General features: G+C 46.2%; 1 protein-coding gene across 4 annotated transcripts in view; it reads left to right on the top strand.

The window, feature by feature from the left end:
- LOC137301143 (kazrin-like) overlaps positions 1–17,772 on the top strand; it is a 656,751-nt gene that overhangs the window by 242,260 nt on the left and 396,719 nt on the right. For all 4 annotated transcript variants that reach the window (XM_067970588.1, XM_067970590.1, XM_067970592.1 and 1 more), the window contains one exon: positions 9,228–9,385. In XM_067970588.1, coding sequence (XP_067826689.1) covers positions 9,228–9,385 — 158 coding nt within the window. The remainder of the gene's footprint in view (positions 1–9,227; positions 9,386–17,772) is intronic.

The following is a 17,772-nucleotide window of genomic DNA, read 5'->3' as shown; positions in this document are numbered from 1 at the left end:
ACAGCCTGGAATTTGAGATTATGACGTGAAAATGCAGTTAAACTGAAGGTGCAGTGGAATGCCTGCTTTTTGTATCATAAGCTACGTTCCATCAGTTGTATTGCAGGCAAGAAAAATAAAAGCATATGAAAACATGGGGTTCAGAAATCTACAGTCATTCCTGTGCACTCCTGCTGTAAGACTGAAGGGAGTGCAGGCTAAAGCCCAGATAAGTTTGGTTCTGGCCTTCTCTGCAGTTTCTGTGGGGCCTTGTTTGGAGTGGAGCCTCTGCTGGCCCCAAACAAGGTCATTTGCATCAGCGGGGAGCATGGCTGGGGAAGGGGACTCCCAGGCCAGGTGTTTTATCATCACCAGCCTACAACTCCATTGGGCAGCAGTGAAGAAAGACAGACTTGCATTTATATAGCGCCTTTCACATCCTCAGGACATCCAAAAGTGCTTTACAGCCAATGAAGTACCTTTGACGTGTGGTCACTGTTGTAATATAGGAAATACATCAGCCAATTTGTGTACAGCAAGGACCCACAAACAGTAATGAGATAATGACCAGATAATCTGTTTAGTGATGTTGGTTGAGGGATAAATATTGGCCAGGACACTGGAGAGAACACGCCTGCTCTTTAACAAAGTGTCATGTGAACTTTTACTTCCACCTGAGAAGGCAGACTCAGCACTCCCTCAGTACTACACTGAGTCAGCCTAGATTATGGGCTCAAGTCTTTAGAGTGGGACTTGAACCCACGACCTTCTGACTTTTTTTTTATTCGTTCATGGGATGTGGGCGTCACTGGCGAGGCCGGCATTTATTGCCCATCCCTAATTGCCCTTGAGAAGGTGGTGGTGAGCCGCCTTCTTGAACCGCTGCAGTCCGTGTGGTGAAGGTTCTCCCACAGTGCTGTTAGGAAGGGAGTTCCAGGATTTTGACCCAGTGACGATGAAGGAACGGCGATATATTTCCAAGTCGGGATGGTGTGTGACTTGGAGGGGAACGTGCAGGTGGTGGTGTTCCCATGTGCCTGCTGCTCTTGTCCTTCTAGAGGTCGCGGGTATGGGAGGTGCTGTCGAAGAAGCCTTGGCGAGTTGCTGCAGTGCATCCTGTGGATGGTACACACTGCAGCCACGGTGCGCCGGTGGTGAAGGGACTGAATGTTTAGGGTGGTGGATGGGGTGCCAATCAAGCGGGCTGCTTTGTCCTGGATGGTGTCGAGCTTCTTGAGTGTTGTTGGAGCTGCACTCATCCAGGCAAGTGGAGAGTATTCCATCACACTCCTGACTTGTGCCTTGTAGATGGTGGAAAGGCTTTGGGGAATCAGGAGGTGAGTCAGAGAATACCCATCCTCTGACCTGCTCTTGTAGCCACAGTATTTATATGGCTAGTCCAGTTAAGTTTCTGGTCAATGGTGACCCTCAGGATGTTGATGATGGGGGATTCGGCAATGGTAATGCCGTTGAATGTCAAGGGGAGGTGGTTAGACTCTCTCTTGTTGGAGATGGAGACTTAGAGGTGAGAGCATTACCGACTGAGCCACGGCTGACAAATAGTAAAGGGAGCTGATCGGACACTGCCAGCATGTTTCTGGAGGGGTGGGGGGTGGGGGGGTACACATGGCGCCCATCCCCGGAAAAGGCAACCCGCTCCCCAAACTAGTGGGTGCCCAGGATGTTCCCCAATGTTGCGGGTGCTCACCATTCATATTGTGATGGTGGAACTTCCCTCAGTCTTGTATATGTCAGAGGCAGGTGCATCCCGGCACTTACCCAGGGATGTCGCCCCCATGGATTTTTGGAGTGGTGGTGTTTACAAGTGGTGGATTTAGAAATTACTGAAGCGGGGATGTGAACCCAGAAGGCACCAAGTTTTATTCTCCAGTGGGGCCTGGGTGCTGATATTTAACAATTTATTTGCTGCATTCTTCAGCATTAGGGAGCCTAAGGTGTCTCCCGAAAGGGATACAGATATTTATAGAATGAAGTTGTGCAGATGTAACCTACTGAACCGACCAAGGCCTGCTCCCCAGTAGGACAATAAAACCACATCATTTAAAATATTAAATCTACTTGGGATATTCCATGGGTTTAATAAAAACGTCAATATGTGGATGCATGCAGCAGATCTACAACACACCAGAGAAGGTTCTAGAGGTGTGCCGTTCGGAGCACGTGCTCACATAGCGAGCAATTGCGGGTGCCTCTCCCAGCTGGCAGTGCACACTCGGAGAATGGGCCCTTATAGCAACACAGCATCGCGACTTAAACCACACGGTGGGAACTGAGGAGGCAGCTCCGTGAAGAAAGAATGAACTTGCATTTATATAGCACCGTTCACAACCTCAGGACGGCCCAAAGCGCTTCACAGCCAATGAAGTACTTTTGAAGTGTAGCCACTGATGTAATGTAAGAAACGTGGCAGCCAATTTGCGCACAGCAAGATCCCAAAAACAGCAATGTGATAATGACCAGATAATCTGTTCTTAATCATGTTGGTTGAAGGATAAATATTGGCCAGGTCACCGGGGAGAACTCCCCTGCTCTTCTGCGAAATAGTGCCATGGGATCATTTGCACCCACCTGAGGGGGCAGACGAGGCCTCGGTTTAACGTCTCATCGGAAAGCCGTTTGAATGAAAGCACTACGTTTAAATTGATCCACCTACTGACACTGATTCTCATGCACAGACAACTGGAGGTGGCTCCAAACGCTGACTGCCCACTGGAAGACAGATAGTTGGCAGGTGTGCGGGTTACATCACCAGATATTGAATATCGACTGAGCCAGGAAGTGACTTTTGTGCTTTAGGGAACTTAATAAAAGTACCTGCAATTCAGTTGAAGTTCAGAATCTCGACCTAAAACCAATTTTTAAAAAAATGTAATAAGTACACTTTAAAAAATAAAACATAGAATTCAACTCGTTATCATTTGGAATTCGGTGACTCTGCAAAGTAACGTTGAAATGTTGGAAGTTTAGAGTGAGATCTGAGTGTCCAATCTGTATCCCAGCTTGTATGTGAGTAAATGATCACGCAGGTAGGTTGCTTTATAAGGTTCCTTTTCAGGCTCTACTTTCCAAAGGCAAATGTAACAATTATAAAGTGCTCTGATGAACTAGATGTATGCAGGTGAAGCACAGAAAGAGCTGGGATTTTTCAAGAGCTTAGCCTACAGCCTCAGTCATAGACAGTGGTTAAAGTGGAAGTTGTTAAAAGGGGGTATTCACCCTCCTCTTCACCATTTATATTGATTCTCAGGATATGGGCATCACTAACAAGGCCAGCATTTATTGTCCACCCCTAGTTGCCCTTGAGAAGGTGGTGGTGGACTTTCTTTTTGAACCACTGCAGTCCATGTGGTGAAGGTGCTGCTGCAGTGCTGTTAGGTAGGGAGTTCCAGGATTTTGACCCAACGATGATGAAGGAACATTGATATATTTCCAAGTCAGGATAGCGTGTGACTTGGAGGGGAATTTGGAGGTGATGGTGGTCCCATGCACCTGCTGCCCTTGTCCTTCTAGGTGCTGAAGGTTGTGGGTTTGGGTGGTGCTGTCTTTGGCCTTGCCTCTACAATGGTTGACTGTGCCCACATTTGACTCGGTCCCTGCTATCTTTGAGCTGGGGAGGGCAATGGCAACAGCAATACCAACAGTGGTGACACCAAAGCTGGTTTTAGGAGATTTATTGGCCCCTGTAACACATTCCAGCCTTGCTCCAGCTCGTGCAGTCTCCCCTGTGAAAATAACCAATCCACTTCAACAAAATAAACTCACCTCCTGAGATGAATTCACCTTAACTCTTAAGATCTACCCTAACCCAAGCCCAACCGTAGTCCTAAATCCAACTCTAATGCTAACTCTTATCCTAATCCGCAAAGATTTTACTGGGGGATGATTTATTTAGCAATACGCGCGGTAACAAGGAGGAATGGTTCAGTTGCAAGGTTGACAGGGACAGGAAAAAAAACAGATAAAAGGTTAGAAAAGTAAATTGAGGTGCACTTTTAACAGGAAATCACCAGAGATGAGCACATGGTAGTAAATCTGAAAAAAGTGGAATGAAGCAGACACAAGAATTTTTTCCTAACCTCACAACAAAATGGCTATTGAAAAAAGGCCAACTCTGCAAATCTCATGAGAAAGTTATGGCCAGTACTCTAACTCCCTAGTGAGCCAAGAACGGGAAAGACCCATTTTAACCTGAAACGGGTTGAGAAGAAACTTTTTGTGACGTGCACACTTTGCTTACTATAGGAAAAGACTATCAAGCCTTACCTTGGCAGACTTCCCAAGGATATCTAACTTTTCCCTCCTCTAATCTCTTGTCCTTTGGGTGTTGGGTACTGCGTTAACTTATTGGGCTACCTGCTCCCAAGCAAATTTGCCACTGAGAGGAAATCCCTCGCTTCACTTCTGGCGATCAAGCTGGTGAGGAAAGTCCTGGCCATGCCGACCAGAGGGCCACATGGCCTGTGCTGTTAGCAAATCTCAACCAGGGTAGCATTCAGGAATATACAATAAGCCTTGGGTTAGGAAACAGTGAAAAAACAGTCAAGATTCTCCCTCCTGATCACTATCCAGTGATAATGGGGATGCAGCATTAAGAAAATGTCAGATGTCGATTTTTTTTTTCCCTCGGTGTTAATGCATTAAGGAAATGTTGGTTTACAAAAATTAAGATTTCATTGCAGTACACTCTTCTAGACCTCATTGTTATTCAGCTGCGTTAAACACCCTGGGCCTCGGTGGCAACTACTCCCTCTGCCATTTCCAAGACCTACTTGCAATTATACACTTGCTTTCACTGACGAATTAAAGCTGCATTTGCCAGGAAATCGAAATTGTAATTAATATAAATATTCAATAGCACTCACTCTAAGAAGTTAATCCAGAAAACATTGCAATTTTGTTCCTTTCATTGCACAGATTCTATCACCTAAAGCCTGTCGTGCTGCTGGACTTGATGTAGAGTCTCCCGTGACTATCTGAATGACTTTTCTGCACAGCTGAGTCCAGTTCATTTAGGAGACTTTTTTATACTTTGTTCCATTTAGTTTTTTCTTAAGAATTAATTTTGTGTATCTGGATTGTATTCATAGCATAATAGTGTTAGGGAGAGATGCTTTTGTTTTTGTCGCTCATTTTCTCCCCTTCAATACTGGAGGTGCAGACTCTCGCTGGGCTACAGTTCCATTGGTGGGGGCTCGTGTGGTTCAAGGCAGGGAGGGGGTTGGTCAAAGACGACACACCTGACGATGAAAGATGGGAACCTAGTCAGCCCATGGTGAAGTTGATGATTCTACTCCTGATCTCGCAGTATGCAGCCACATTCAATCATTCCAGCTTCTATAGGACTCGAGTAGGAGCCACTGTGAGGAGGAGTGGGGTGGCTGTGATTTTATAAACGTATAGCACCCTTCTTAGCTTCTGAGAAGTGAGCATACATTCATCAACAGGTTAAAGATGAGTGTACAGCATCTACAAACCACTATCAAGGAATTGATAGTGTAGATAGAGAGAAACTATTTTCTCTGGTGGGGGAGTCCAGATCAAAGGGGCATAACCTTAAAATCAGAGCTAAGCCGTTTAGGGCTGATATCAGGAAGCACTTCTTCAAACAAAGGGTAGTGGAAATCTGGAACTCTCTTCCTCCAAAAACTGTTGAGGCTGGGGGTCAATAGAAAATTTCAAAACAGATTGATAGATTTTTGTTAGGTATGAGTGTTAAGGGATTTGGAACCAAGGCGGCTTAATGGAGTTATGAATCAGATCAGCCATGATCTAATTGACTGGCAGAACAGGCTCGAGGGGCTGAATGGCCTACTCCTGTTCCTACGTTCCATTGGGTATACACTGCAAATCCCCAATACACCTGGATCACTGAGGCTCAATATAAATGCAAATCTTTATTTTTTTTAAATAAAATCCTAACACTGCACAGCATCATCTTTTGAAGTAACAATAAAATGACCCCCACCCCACCAATTTTCTCTATAATTCTTTCGGGGCATCGGTTCACAACCTAAAACTGGCCATAATTTGGCCTTAAATCAGCAATCTGAATCAGTGAGGCCGTGATGATGCTGGAGATGCCTGGCTGGTGCAAGAGAGAGCAGTGTTCCGAGGTGGGACTGCTTGCTCGGTGCTGACACTGGATGAAGGTCACGCCTCATTCCCCAAAATCATCAAAAAAAAACAATTCAGCAAAAATAAAAAATGATATTGACAGTCCTTGCCACCAGCAAACTCCGGCTCGTTTAATAATTTCTCAGTCTTGTCAATATCTCATAAACTCTAAGCAGATATTTTCCTTCATGCTTTGAGGCTAAAGGATTTGCAGAGTCGCACCAATAAATTCAACCTCAAACGTAAACCAAAACAGCAATAATTCATTCCATACATTGATTAAGTTCTAATGTTGAGTGCTGCTTTTCTATTTACTAAAGTTATTTATTCCCCTTACCAGTTTTCTCTCCTGATGCTGATTCTGTCCGTTCCATCAGCATTGGTCGTACTATGGTACCTCTCCTAAGTTTTATTTAAAAAATTCTCAGGATGTGAGCTACATTTTATTGCTTAAACCTACTTGTCTTCTCTGTGAGGAAAGTTGTTTTGAGTGGTTTGCTAGGCCACCTCAGAGGATCTTAAGAGTCAACCACAGTGTGAGACTGGAGTCACCTGGAGGCCAGCTTTCATGATCATTTTTTCCTCAAGGTGCTAACTCACAAATGACAACACTTATTAAATTCACTTTCACATGTTCCCTCAGTCAGATTTGAACTGTCAACCTCTAGATTGCTAGTCTAGGACCATAACCATTACACTACTGTATCCCAGCTGTTCCCCATCTATGAACATAGGCAGTGAGTGTCAGTGGGCTGTTCAGCTGCGGAGCCTATCACAGCCAGGCCTGGTCCTGTGTTCACCTGGTGCCCAGCTGTGGTTAGTGGACATGAAGTGGTCATGAATTACCAGTTACAATCGATTAGGAGTAAGAACCCTGGCTGAATTTCTTTCCCCCAAACCCAGCAGCTCTGAGGCTGATTGTAGCATCTCAACCACTGTCCTGGCTCATATCAGCTAACCCAGCACAGACCAGGGATCGAGCCTGGGATCTTGCAGGTTGTAGGACTTGCTGCTCTTAGCAACTTGGAAGAGATTTAGGGAAATATTTTGATAATCCTGTGTTAATTTCTATTGATTCTCTTTCAACAACAACAATTTGCATTTATGTAGCGCCTTTAACGTAGTAAAATGTCCCAAAGCACTTCACTGGAGCAATTATCAAACAAAACTTGACATTGAGCCACATAGGGAGGTATTAGGACAGGTGACCAAAAGCTTGGTCAAAGAGGTAGGTTTCAAGGAACATCTTAAGGAGGAAAGAACGGTAGAGAGGTGGAGAGATTTAGGGAGGGAATTTCAGAGCTTAGCTGAAGGCACGGCCACCAATGGTGGAGCGATGAAAATCGGGGATGCACAAGAGGCCAGAATTGGAGAGGCGCAGAGATCTCAGAGGGTTATAGCACTGGTGGAGGTTACAGAGATAGGGAGGGGGCGAGGCCACGGAGGGATTTGAAAACAAGGATGAACATTTTAAAATTGAGGCGTTGCTGGACCAGGAACCGATGTAGGTCAGCGAACACAGGGGTGATGGGTGAATGGGACTTGATGCAAGATAGGATATGGGCAGCAGAGTTTTGGATTGGTAAGTGGGAAAAAATAACTAATAAATAGAAAAGCAATACCCAACAAGTACTAAAATTAATTAATGGAATGAGTTATTGGCTGGTTTGGTTTATGTTTGAGGTTGAATTTATTAGCGCAACACTGCAAATCCTTTAGCCTCAAAGCATGAAAGAAAATATCTGCTTAGAGTTTATGCAGCAGCTTTCCACCTACTGTGTCCTTGAAATAGTCCAAATACTTGGAGTTTACATGTGACACAGTCCCACAGACGCCTCCACTCAGTGTATGGAATATTGGATTTTATTTAGGATGTAAATAATAGTTCCATTAGATGGCAAGAACCCCCCGCCTCACTTCCAGTTGAACTTGGCTCTCGTGTTTTGGCCCCATGAAAGGTGAACGGTCACAGGTGAAACAAAACCTGTAGCATGAGCGTTCAGTGCGCATGGGAGACAGCCAACAGGATCTGCCAGCTGCTTAATCACCAAGGGCAGAGGTCAAGGCTTTCACCGCCAAGGATGTGTGGGGCCCACGAGCATTGTCTCTGTTTATGTTGTGCTGTGAACCGGGCAACCTTAAGGTTTAAAAAGTTCTATTTGATCCCTGTTTGAAGCTGGGATAAAATTAAATGCTGCAGGTTACAAAGAAATAACAAGGGGACCACTCAAAGGTATCACCCGTGGCTCAGTGCTCGCATTCTCAACCACCTCCGAGACTTGAGTATGTAATTTAGGCTGTCACTTCAGTACCACGCTGAGAGGGTGCTGCACTGTCAGCAATGCCGTCTTTCATGTGAGATGTTAGATTGAGGTCTTGTCTGCCCTCTCAGAGGATGTAAAATACTCCAGGCACTTTGAAGAAGAGCAGTGCAGTTCTCCTATTGTTTTTTTAAAAATCATTATTGTCATTTATCTCATTGCTGTTTGTGGGTTTTTGCTGTCTCCAAATTGGCTGGCCGTGTTTTCCTATGTACGACAGTGGCTACACTTCAAAATACTTCATGGCCAAAATGTGGTTCCATTTACCCATTAAGCCATCAGTTCAGCAGAACCTGAATTTGCCTTCTCTGTAGGTATCTGGAGGCTTTTTTACCTGATCAAGTGACATGAGGTCTCCAGCTGGAATCTGGAGATGTAGCAGGTATACCATTCCCTCATTGAACTCTTGTTGAGCCTCACTGTGAATGCTGGCAGCAATTGTTTGATTTCTCTGAAAAATTCCAAGGCTCATAGTGAAGGTCATCTCCATGGCTGAAAAGAGGAGAAATGAGGTAAATCAAAGGGTAAGCTTGTGTATTAAAAGCTGGAGATTATAAAAGGAAGGGAAGGGTGAGGGACTCAGGGGAATTCCACAGTTCCTGGGAAAGATTGAGTTAAGAGTAGCAGAATGAGCAATGAATCTTGTTTTTAATGGTGAGGATGCAGGGAGGAGGAAAGGCATATTGGACGGTGTGTTAGAGAAGACCTGCTTCTACACCATGTCTCTGCAAGTTTTATTGAATAAGGAGTAAACAGCTTTATTTGTGACCTGTGTTTGCTTTCTGTTTGCAGCTGTCCAGTCTCTGGATACTTTAAATGAACAGATCACATTTTTCATCGCGAGCAAGTCAGTGGTGGCTGACAGACAGGGCGATGCCTTACTGCCTGAGGAGCAGGACTCGCTGAAGAAATCATTAACCTTAATGAGACACCTGCTTATGGATGTGCAGGTACAGAGCAATTATTTTTTTGTAGCACCCTTTATCCTCCAGCTAATTGGTATTGAAAAAAACTGAGGATGATGTTGAGAAAGATCGAGGGGCATTAGTGAACTCAGCATTCAACAGGTCCAGTCACTGCAGTGCAGTACTCAACAAAGCAACTAGAATGCTGAAGGGTATTGCCATATTAGTAGAATATAAATTGGAGAATGTTATGCTAAAACTCCACAATGCTGTTGTCAGATGCACCTCAAGTACCACATTAGATTTAGATCACTGAGACACAAGGTAGACATTTAGAGCCACAACACCAATCCCTAATGTCTGAGGGACTGAGTTATGAAGAAAGACTGAACTAAAGGGGGCCTCGAGATAATAAACAGCATAGAAAAGGCAAATCTGGAAAACTACTTCAAACTGGACTGTGGCAGGAGAGCAAGGGGACACAGGTTCAAGCTAGCAAAGGCAAATTTAGGACTGATGACAAGTTCCTTGTGCAAATAACAATCGACCCATGGACTGGGTAGGATAATGGAGGTTTAAACCCTGAAATGGTTTAAGAAAGATTTGGATACTATGATTTGAGGCACTGTCAAAACTGTGCAGGAGCAGTGGTGGCACCAATGTACAGTGCCATGCAGAGGTAGAATATGGTTTCTCCCTTCGGCATGCCATGCCAGTACCCGCCATCCCCACCCTATGTAAAGCACCTAAATGTCATGAAACACCTTTTGTATTGCCTATCCTTGAGCACGAATCTGACTGATGGTTTCAAACATCAGGCAGCACTGCTCTTGAAACACATTGGCATGAGGTTATGAAGCTAATTAATCGTGTACATCTGCTTCTAAAGCAGGGTACAGTTGCCCCCATGGTATTCCGAGTGCCGTTAACTGATATCTTAGAATGTGAAACAAATTCAGAACAGACATAAAGGACAGCAAAGAGGATCAGCATCAATAAAACAAAAGGCTCAATGGTTTCAAGCCAGTGTCATGAATAATTCAGTTGGCCAGGGCAAACGAGAAGTGTTGGTTGAATCATCTTTTTCTCTGACCTTCAGAGCTATCATTTTTGAGAATGCACAAAATCAATTTGAAATGAGGAATCGAAAAGAAAAATACCATCTTTCATTTCTTTATTGAGAAAGATTGCGCACATACGGATATGGGATATATAGCCCAATACACATATCATTAAACTTAATCCATCAATTTGGTTTGCTTTGTAATAGGTTGATGAACCCCTCCATTGCTCCTATCAGGTTCAGAGAGTGCAATGTCAGCTTGGCTTAGTGCTAGCACTCTTGCCTCCACGTTATAAGATCATGGATTCATGTGTACTTAATCTAGGCTGATACTCCAGTGCAATATTGAGGGTGAGCTGCATTATCATAGGTGTGCAGACCTTTCAAATGAGACATTGAACCGAGGGCCTGTTTCAGGCAGGTGTTGAAAGATCCCTTGGCAAAATTCAAAGAAGAGAAGGGGAGTTCACCCAGTGTCCTGGGCAACATTTATCCCTCAACTAACACCATCAAAATTGGATTAACTGGTCATTTAACTCATTGCTGTTGGTAGGACTCAAATTGTTGCTAGATTTCAAAAATAATTCATTGGCTGTGAAGCACTTTGGGATGTCCTGATGATGTGATATATACAAATGCAAGATATTTCTTTCTTCTTTACAGGTGAGGGTTTATGTAACAATTGTCTCTCTTCCTCCCAACTTGGTTCTATTGATGTCCAGGATATTGGTTTGCCCAAACATGGCCCATATGTGTAAACACATAATTGACTAGGTGAAAGGTTGTCATGACTGAGGAGCACATTTAAAGACATGATCCATTTCATCTTAGTAGGTACTTATTCTCTGGAATGATGCAAGTTAGTATCACATCAAGATTTAGAAAAACTTGTAATGATACAGAACCGTATCCCATCTCAGAAACATCCCAAGGTGCTTCACACACAATGAATTACTGTGGAGTGCCATAACTGTTGTTATGTAGGCAAACATTACAACCGTTTTCCACACAAGGTCCCACAAAAAACAATGAGATGAATGACCAATTAATCTGTTTTTGGTGGTGTTGGTTAAGGGAGAAATGTTGGCCAAGGCACTAGGACAACTTCCTGCTCTTCTTCAATTAATACCACGGAATCTTTAACATCCATCTGAACCACTTGGACAGGCAAAGGGAACTTTGGTTTAATATCTCATTGAAGGGCATAATGACTGAACTCTTAACATGTCTTTACCCCCGGTGGGTGGGCTGAGTTTTAACGTAAATGCCTCAAATGTGCTATAACCCTGTAAGGTGAGGGGACTGGCTTTGGTCTGGATTTTTCAGATTGTTTTAATTTAAACTGACTCCAGCTAATCAAACTTGAAGTCAGACCTGGACCAAGACTTGGGCCAAGACTGATATTGAGACCAAGACCAGAGGTTTCTAATTTCTGAAGCCCTAGACTGTTCTTGAGCTGAAGAGGTTTTAAGCAGCTGCATACATCTGAACCTAGCAACACTGCTCTCTATCAAGACCATTGGGACTTCCCAATCCTGATTAAAGGTGGGTTACATTTTAGGTACAATAACTTGTCATCACCCTCAGTGGGATAGACAGCCACCGAGTGAGCTGAATGCAGACTTGGCTGTCATCTTCAGAAAAGAATGAACCAGATTCTCGATTGAGCAGGGAGTAGAGCAATATGGGCTTGGCACCAAGGTGGGAGGGAGAGGGGAAAGGTTTGAGCGAGGCTGCTACATGTCTGTATTCCTGTACTGTCGGTTGAAAGTTAGGTTGTCAGCTGTGGCTCAGTGGTAGCACTCTCTCCTCTGAGTCAGAAGGTTGTGCGTTCCAGAGACTTGAGCACAAAATCTAGGCTGACACTCCAGTGCAGTACTGAGGAAGTGCTGCACTGTCGGAGGTGCCATCTTTCAGATGAGATGTTAAACCGAGGCCCCGTCTGCTCCCTCAGGTGGAGGTGAAAGATCCCATGGCACTATTTCGAAGAAGAGTAGGGGAGTTCTCTCCGGTGTCCTGGCCAATATTTACCCTCAACCAACATCACTTAAAAACAGAACATCTGGTCATTATCTCATTGCTGTTTGTGGGATCTTGCTGTGTGCAAATTGGCTGCTGCGTATCCTACATTACAACTGTGACAACACTTCAAAAGCACTTCATTGGCTGTAAAGTGCTTTGGGGTGTCCTTAGGTCACGAAAGGCGCTATATAAATGCAAGGCTTTCTTTCTTTTCTTTCTTAAAAATAGTGGCTGGGCTAGTCCATGTGAAACGTGGTAATAATTTGCACATCAGATTTTCCCAGAGGCTTGCTGTGCAGTTTTAGGATAGTAAGCACTTTCCGCACATCCAACTGTTTTGATGCCACTAATGTTTCATGGGTTCTATCCTGTTTGGTGCTTAATGTTTAATGAAAATATACAACAATCTGAAATACTAACTGTTCACGAGAAGGATCTGTTCTGCTTCCGCCCTTGTTTATTTTGGAATGAAAGCATTTGTCCCTCTTGCAGTTACTGATGGGTTTGAGGCAAATTCCTCAGATCTTGCTCATAGCAACAGCTCTCCAAGGGTCTCTGGATGGGGTCTTGCCGCTGGATGGAGAATTTTTGTTATTCGTCGTAGCAAAGTGTTTGAAGCTGTGCTAATTTCAAGGTCTATGACTCAGTTGTGGATGTAGGAATATGTGGCAGCCAATTCACATCCTAATATATCATGAAAAGATCCCCTGCCAATCCAGACAGTCCAGTTTTCAAAATCATCATCTAATAGCTCCAGTGATGGCTCAGTGGGTTAATGTACCACCTAGCGTGGTATAGGCCCATACAGACCACGCAAGTCACCGGTTCACTCCCTGGTCTGGGCTGAGAATTTCAGACCCACCCATTTCCGGTTTTCACTGGGGTGGGATGAGGGGTGGGCAACCTACCTGCTCTCAGGAGGCGGGTTGGTCACTAAAACCTTTCAAGGAGGCTGTGGGCCTCCATTTTGAAAAGTTTTGTGATTTCAACCTCTGGGGGCAGGGATTCCTGGGCCTTCTCCTTCACGTGAGAGGAGGCGAGAATGCCCGAAACTGCTGATAAGTGCCTTTCTGGTACAGCTGAGGAGCAGGTGTGCTTCAGCCAGGCCCAACAAGGCCACTTGCAGCGACCATTCCCAACGATCGCGACGCCCCCCCCCGCAACGATCGCGCGCCCCCCCCGCAACGATCGCGCCCCCCCGCAACGATCACGCCCCCCCGCAACGATCGCGCCCCCCCCCGCAACGATCGCGCCCCCCCCGCAACGATCGCGCCCCCCCCGCAACGATCGCGCGCCCCCTGCAACGATCGCGACGCCCCCCCCCCCGCAACGATCGCGACGCCCCCCCCCCGCAACGATCGCGACGCCCCCCCCGCAACGATCGCGACGCCCCCCCCCGCAACGATCGCGACGCCCCCCCCCGCAACGATCGCGACGCCCCCCCCCGCAACGATCGCGACGCCCCCCCCCGCAACGATCGCGACGCCCCCCCCGCAACGATCGCGACGCCCCCCCCGCAACGATCGCGACGCCCCCCCCCCGCAACGATCGCGACGCCCCCCCCCGCAACGATCGCGACGCCCCCCCCCCCCCGCAACGATCGCGACGCCCCCCCCCCGCAACGATCGCGACGCCCCCCCCCCCGCAACGATCGCGACTCCCGCCCCCCCCCCCCCCCCCCACAACGATCGCGGCGCCTCCCCCCCAAAGGATCGTGGGGCCTCTCCCCCAAAGGACTGCAGAACCCCCCCCCAATTATCACGGACACCTCCCGTTCCGCCCCCCCCCAACGATCATGGACCCCCGCAATGACTTTCTGTTTGTGACATGACTTTTGCTTCTCAGCCAATGCAGTACTTTTAGAAGTGTAGTAACTGTTTTGTAGGGAAATGCAGCAGCCACCTTGCAACAGCGAGGTCCCACAAACAAGAGATTAATGACCTGGTAACCTGTTTTGGTTGATGGAGGAATGTTGTCCAGAACACCAGGAGAGCTCCCTGCTCTTTGTTGAAAAAGTTCCCTCGGATCTTTGATGTCTGCTCCTGAAAGACGGCACCTCCAACAACGTAGCACTCCCTCAGTACTGCACTGAAGTGTCCAATTGGATTATGTGCTGAAGTCCTAGAACCCACAATTTCCTGACTCGGAGGCAAGAGTGCTACCACTGAGCCAAACTGACATGTGAATGCATGTATTTCTTTATCATGGGTGTAGGAAACCCAAGGGCAGCCGACACATGTGAACCCAATGTGATTTGCCTTTGGGAGGGAAGGGAAGAAGTCGGGGGGAAAGTACAGAGTAAATAAGTCTAGACACATCAATCAGTCAGCTGACATCGTTAGTACCTGGCAGACAGCAACACTGTTGGGTGATACTTTAGACTGTTCTCAGCAGCTTATAAAAAGTTAGCTTCCCCCTGGGATGAGGGTGAACTTTTAAGTTGGTTTTAGGGACCTGTCATGGTGTGAAATGGAAGTACCTGATCTGACCTGTGCAGTGGGAAATAGCCCAGGGAAACAGTCCACTAGTAATGTGCCTCTTCTAGGTGTTTAATACTGATTGTGGGAGAGCGATACCAAACTGACCTCAGTGCCCCTTTCACACTGCCCTTTGGCTCCATTCCCCGTGTTGGAAGTTCATTAAGAAATTCAGAAATTGAAATGTTATTCCTTTTTCCATAATCCTGCCTCGACACTCTCTCTCCCCCCCCCCACCCCCCCCCCACCCCACCCCGGCCCAGCCTGAGAACTGAACGTAGTGAGACTGGTGGAAAAGAACTTTGACAAAACAGGGCTGAAAGTTGATGCTGAGCCAGACCTGTGCGACAGCATGCTCCTGTCCTTGTGCAGCATAATAAGGGGCGCAGGAGCAGTTCAGCAGGTCCATGGACAAATGAAGTGAGAGCTGCTGTCGGCTGTGTGGTTTTGGGTGATTCGCACTCCCCCCAAGTGCGGTCAACGGTGCAGGGACCAGCTATTGGCATTGGGCAAGACTCTAGTAAGTGGACTGGAGCAGACTCAAACAGACTCAGTCGGTCACATCTCTGGATCAAACAGCCTGAGAACCAATTGTTCGCACTTTCAGACCACTTGAAAAATACTGACTAATTTTCTGTACAGAATACAGACTGAGAAGAGATTTACTAGAATGGTACCAGGGATGAGGGTCTTCAGTAATGTGAAGAGACTAGAGAAGCTGGGGTTGTTCTCCTTAGAGGTGTTTAAAATCATGAACGATTTTGATAGAGTAAATAAGAAGAAACTGTTTCCAGTGGCAGAAGGGTCGGTGACCAGAGGACACAGATTTAAGGTGATTGGCAAAAGAACCAGACAAGGGGAAACATTTTTTTACACAGCGAGTTGCTACTGTCTGGGATGCACTGTCTGAAAGGGTGGTGGAAGCAGATTCAATAGTAACTTTCAAAAGGGAATTGGATAAATACTTGAAGGGAAAAAATTTACAGGGCTACAGGGAAAGAGCAGGGGAGTGGGACTAATTGGATAGCTCTTTCAAAGAACCGGCACAGGCACGATGGGATGAACGGCCTCCTCCTGTGCTGTACCACACTATGATACTATGAATTAGGGTTGCCAACCCTCCGGGACAGTGTTGCGAGCAAGGAGAAAAATCACAGGGGCATTAAAAAAAAAATTGTGTGTTTTATTCACTTTCTTTGAACACTTTTGTTTATTCGTTGTAAACATACTGGAAATGAGGTTAAAAGGATGTTTGATGGGGCGGAGCGGTTGGAGGGGGAGGGGTGGGGGGTAGGTCATGTGATGAAAACTCCAGGAATATGTCCAGCTGGAGTTGGCAACCCTAAGACTAATAGGAGCTCAGAGGGGGTGGAGTCAGTGCAGCTGGGTGAGTTGGCGTTCTGCGGATGCTCTGCTCGACGCACAGTACAGCTGTTGCATGCCAATAGAGCCTACCCAGCATGAGATCCCCTGCCACCCTCCAGGGCTGCAGCAAATGCCGTTGGAGCTGATACTTAACCAAGAACAAACAGTTCTCGACTCTGGGAGACCTGATGCGGCTCTGATCAAAGCTGTGCTTAATGTTACTGTACATTAAAGGCCTCGTTTTTCTGAGCACTCACTGGCGATGGGGAGCTTTGTTTGCCTGCAACCACTGAGAAAATGACCCCCTAACTGTCACTAAACAGAAGCCAGGCTGCAGGAACCAAAGAGCAGTTTCACACCGTGCTCTCCTCCCCAACACCCCCCCGCCGTCTCACCGACCATCTCCAAAAACACAGTACAAAAAGGCACATTCTCAAAACTAGCAACATTGAGTGCAGCACAGGGAGCAATTATCACTAACATTAGGGTGATTGACTACTTCTCTGGCTGCCTTGCAGAGCTAAAACCTGCTAGTTTATTGTGGAATGTAAAACATACGGAGAGGAGAATTCTGGTGGGGAGTTACAAGGGGCAAGTGTTAGCAGAATCTCCCCCCCCCTCACCCCACCCCTCCTCTAGGGTTGTCCTGAAGTCTCCAGGAATTCAAGATTAATCTCCAAGATATTGCTGCGAGCAACACCCGGGAGAAAAATCATAGGGGCTTTAAGAAAATGTGTTTTTTTTCCCCCCATTTTCTTGTAACACTTTTGTTTATTATTATTGGGGATAAAGAAAGGCTGTTTGACTGACGGTCAAGAATCATCCAATCCAGTAATGAAGAATCTGTTCACTTTCCAAGTGGTGCAGGAAGGCGGTGCCCTGTGTGGGGGTGACCATTGGTGAGAGTGTGGGGCCGAGGCGGGAGGGCACATGATGAAACCTCCAGGAATACACCCAACCAGAGTTGGAAACACCCTCCCAACCCGCCCCCCCTGCACTGGAGATTAAAGGGCTGCCTTGAATCTGTCTTGACCTTTATTGTTTAACCATTACATGGCAGGACTTCGAATAATAGTAATCAGTGATTTAGGCACTGAGCATGAACTGCCATAGGATGGTTATTTATGAGGGGGACATCCCTGGTTAATATTGACATATTCCCAAGAACCTCCATTAAATACTGACCCATCCCACGATTCCTTTTAAATATTGATACACACCCAGGGATCCCTCAGAAGCCACAACCTTCTGGCTGAGGTGTAAGACTGCTAGCAACTGAATCAAGCAGGAAAATCACACCTCCACACCTCAACCATCCAATGTAGGGGAAGCAGCTCTTATAGTGGGTTTAGTTGTTTGCATATAAGGCACGCGGCATGTAGCAAGTGCTTGCTGCTGTATCAGTGATCGCATGGTAACTAGTTGACTGACGGGCAGCCAGCTATCTGTGTGGTAGAGAACCAACATACTCAAAGATTGTTGCCATTTAAATCAATATCTGAGGC

This window comes from Heptranchias perlo, chromosome 32 (genome assembly GCF_035084215.1).
Source record: "Heptranchias perlo isolate sHepPer1 chromosome 32, sHepPer1.hap1, whole genome shotgun sequence".
In the NCBI taxonomy this organism is placed as follows: domain Eukaryota; kingdom Metazoa; phylum Chordata; class Chondrichthyes; order Hexanchiformes; family Hexanchidae; genus Heptranchias; species Heptranchias perlo.
This window is presented reverse-complemented; position numbering and strand designations above follow the sequence as displayed.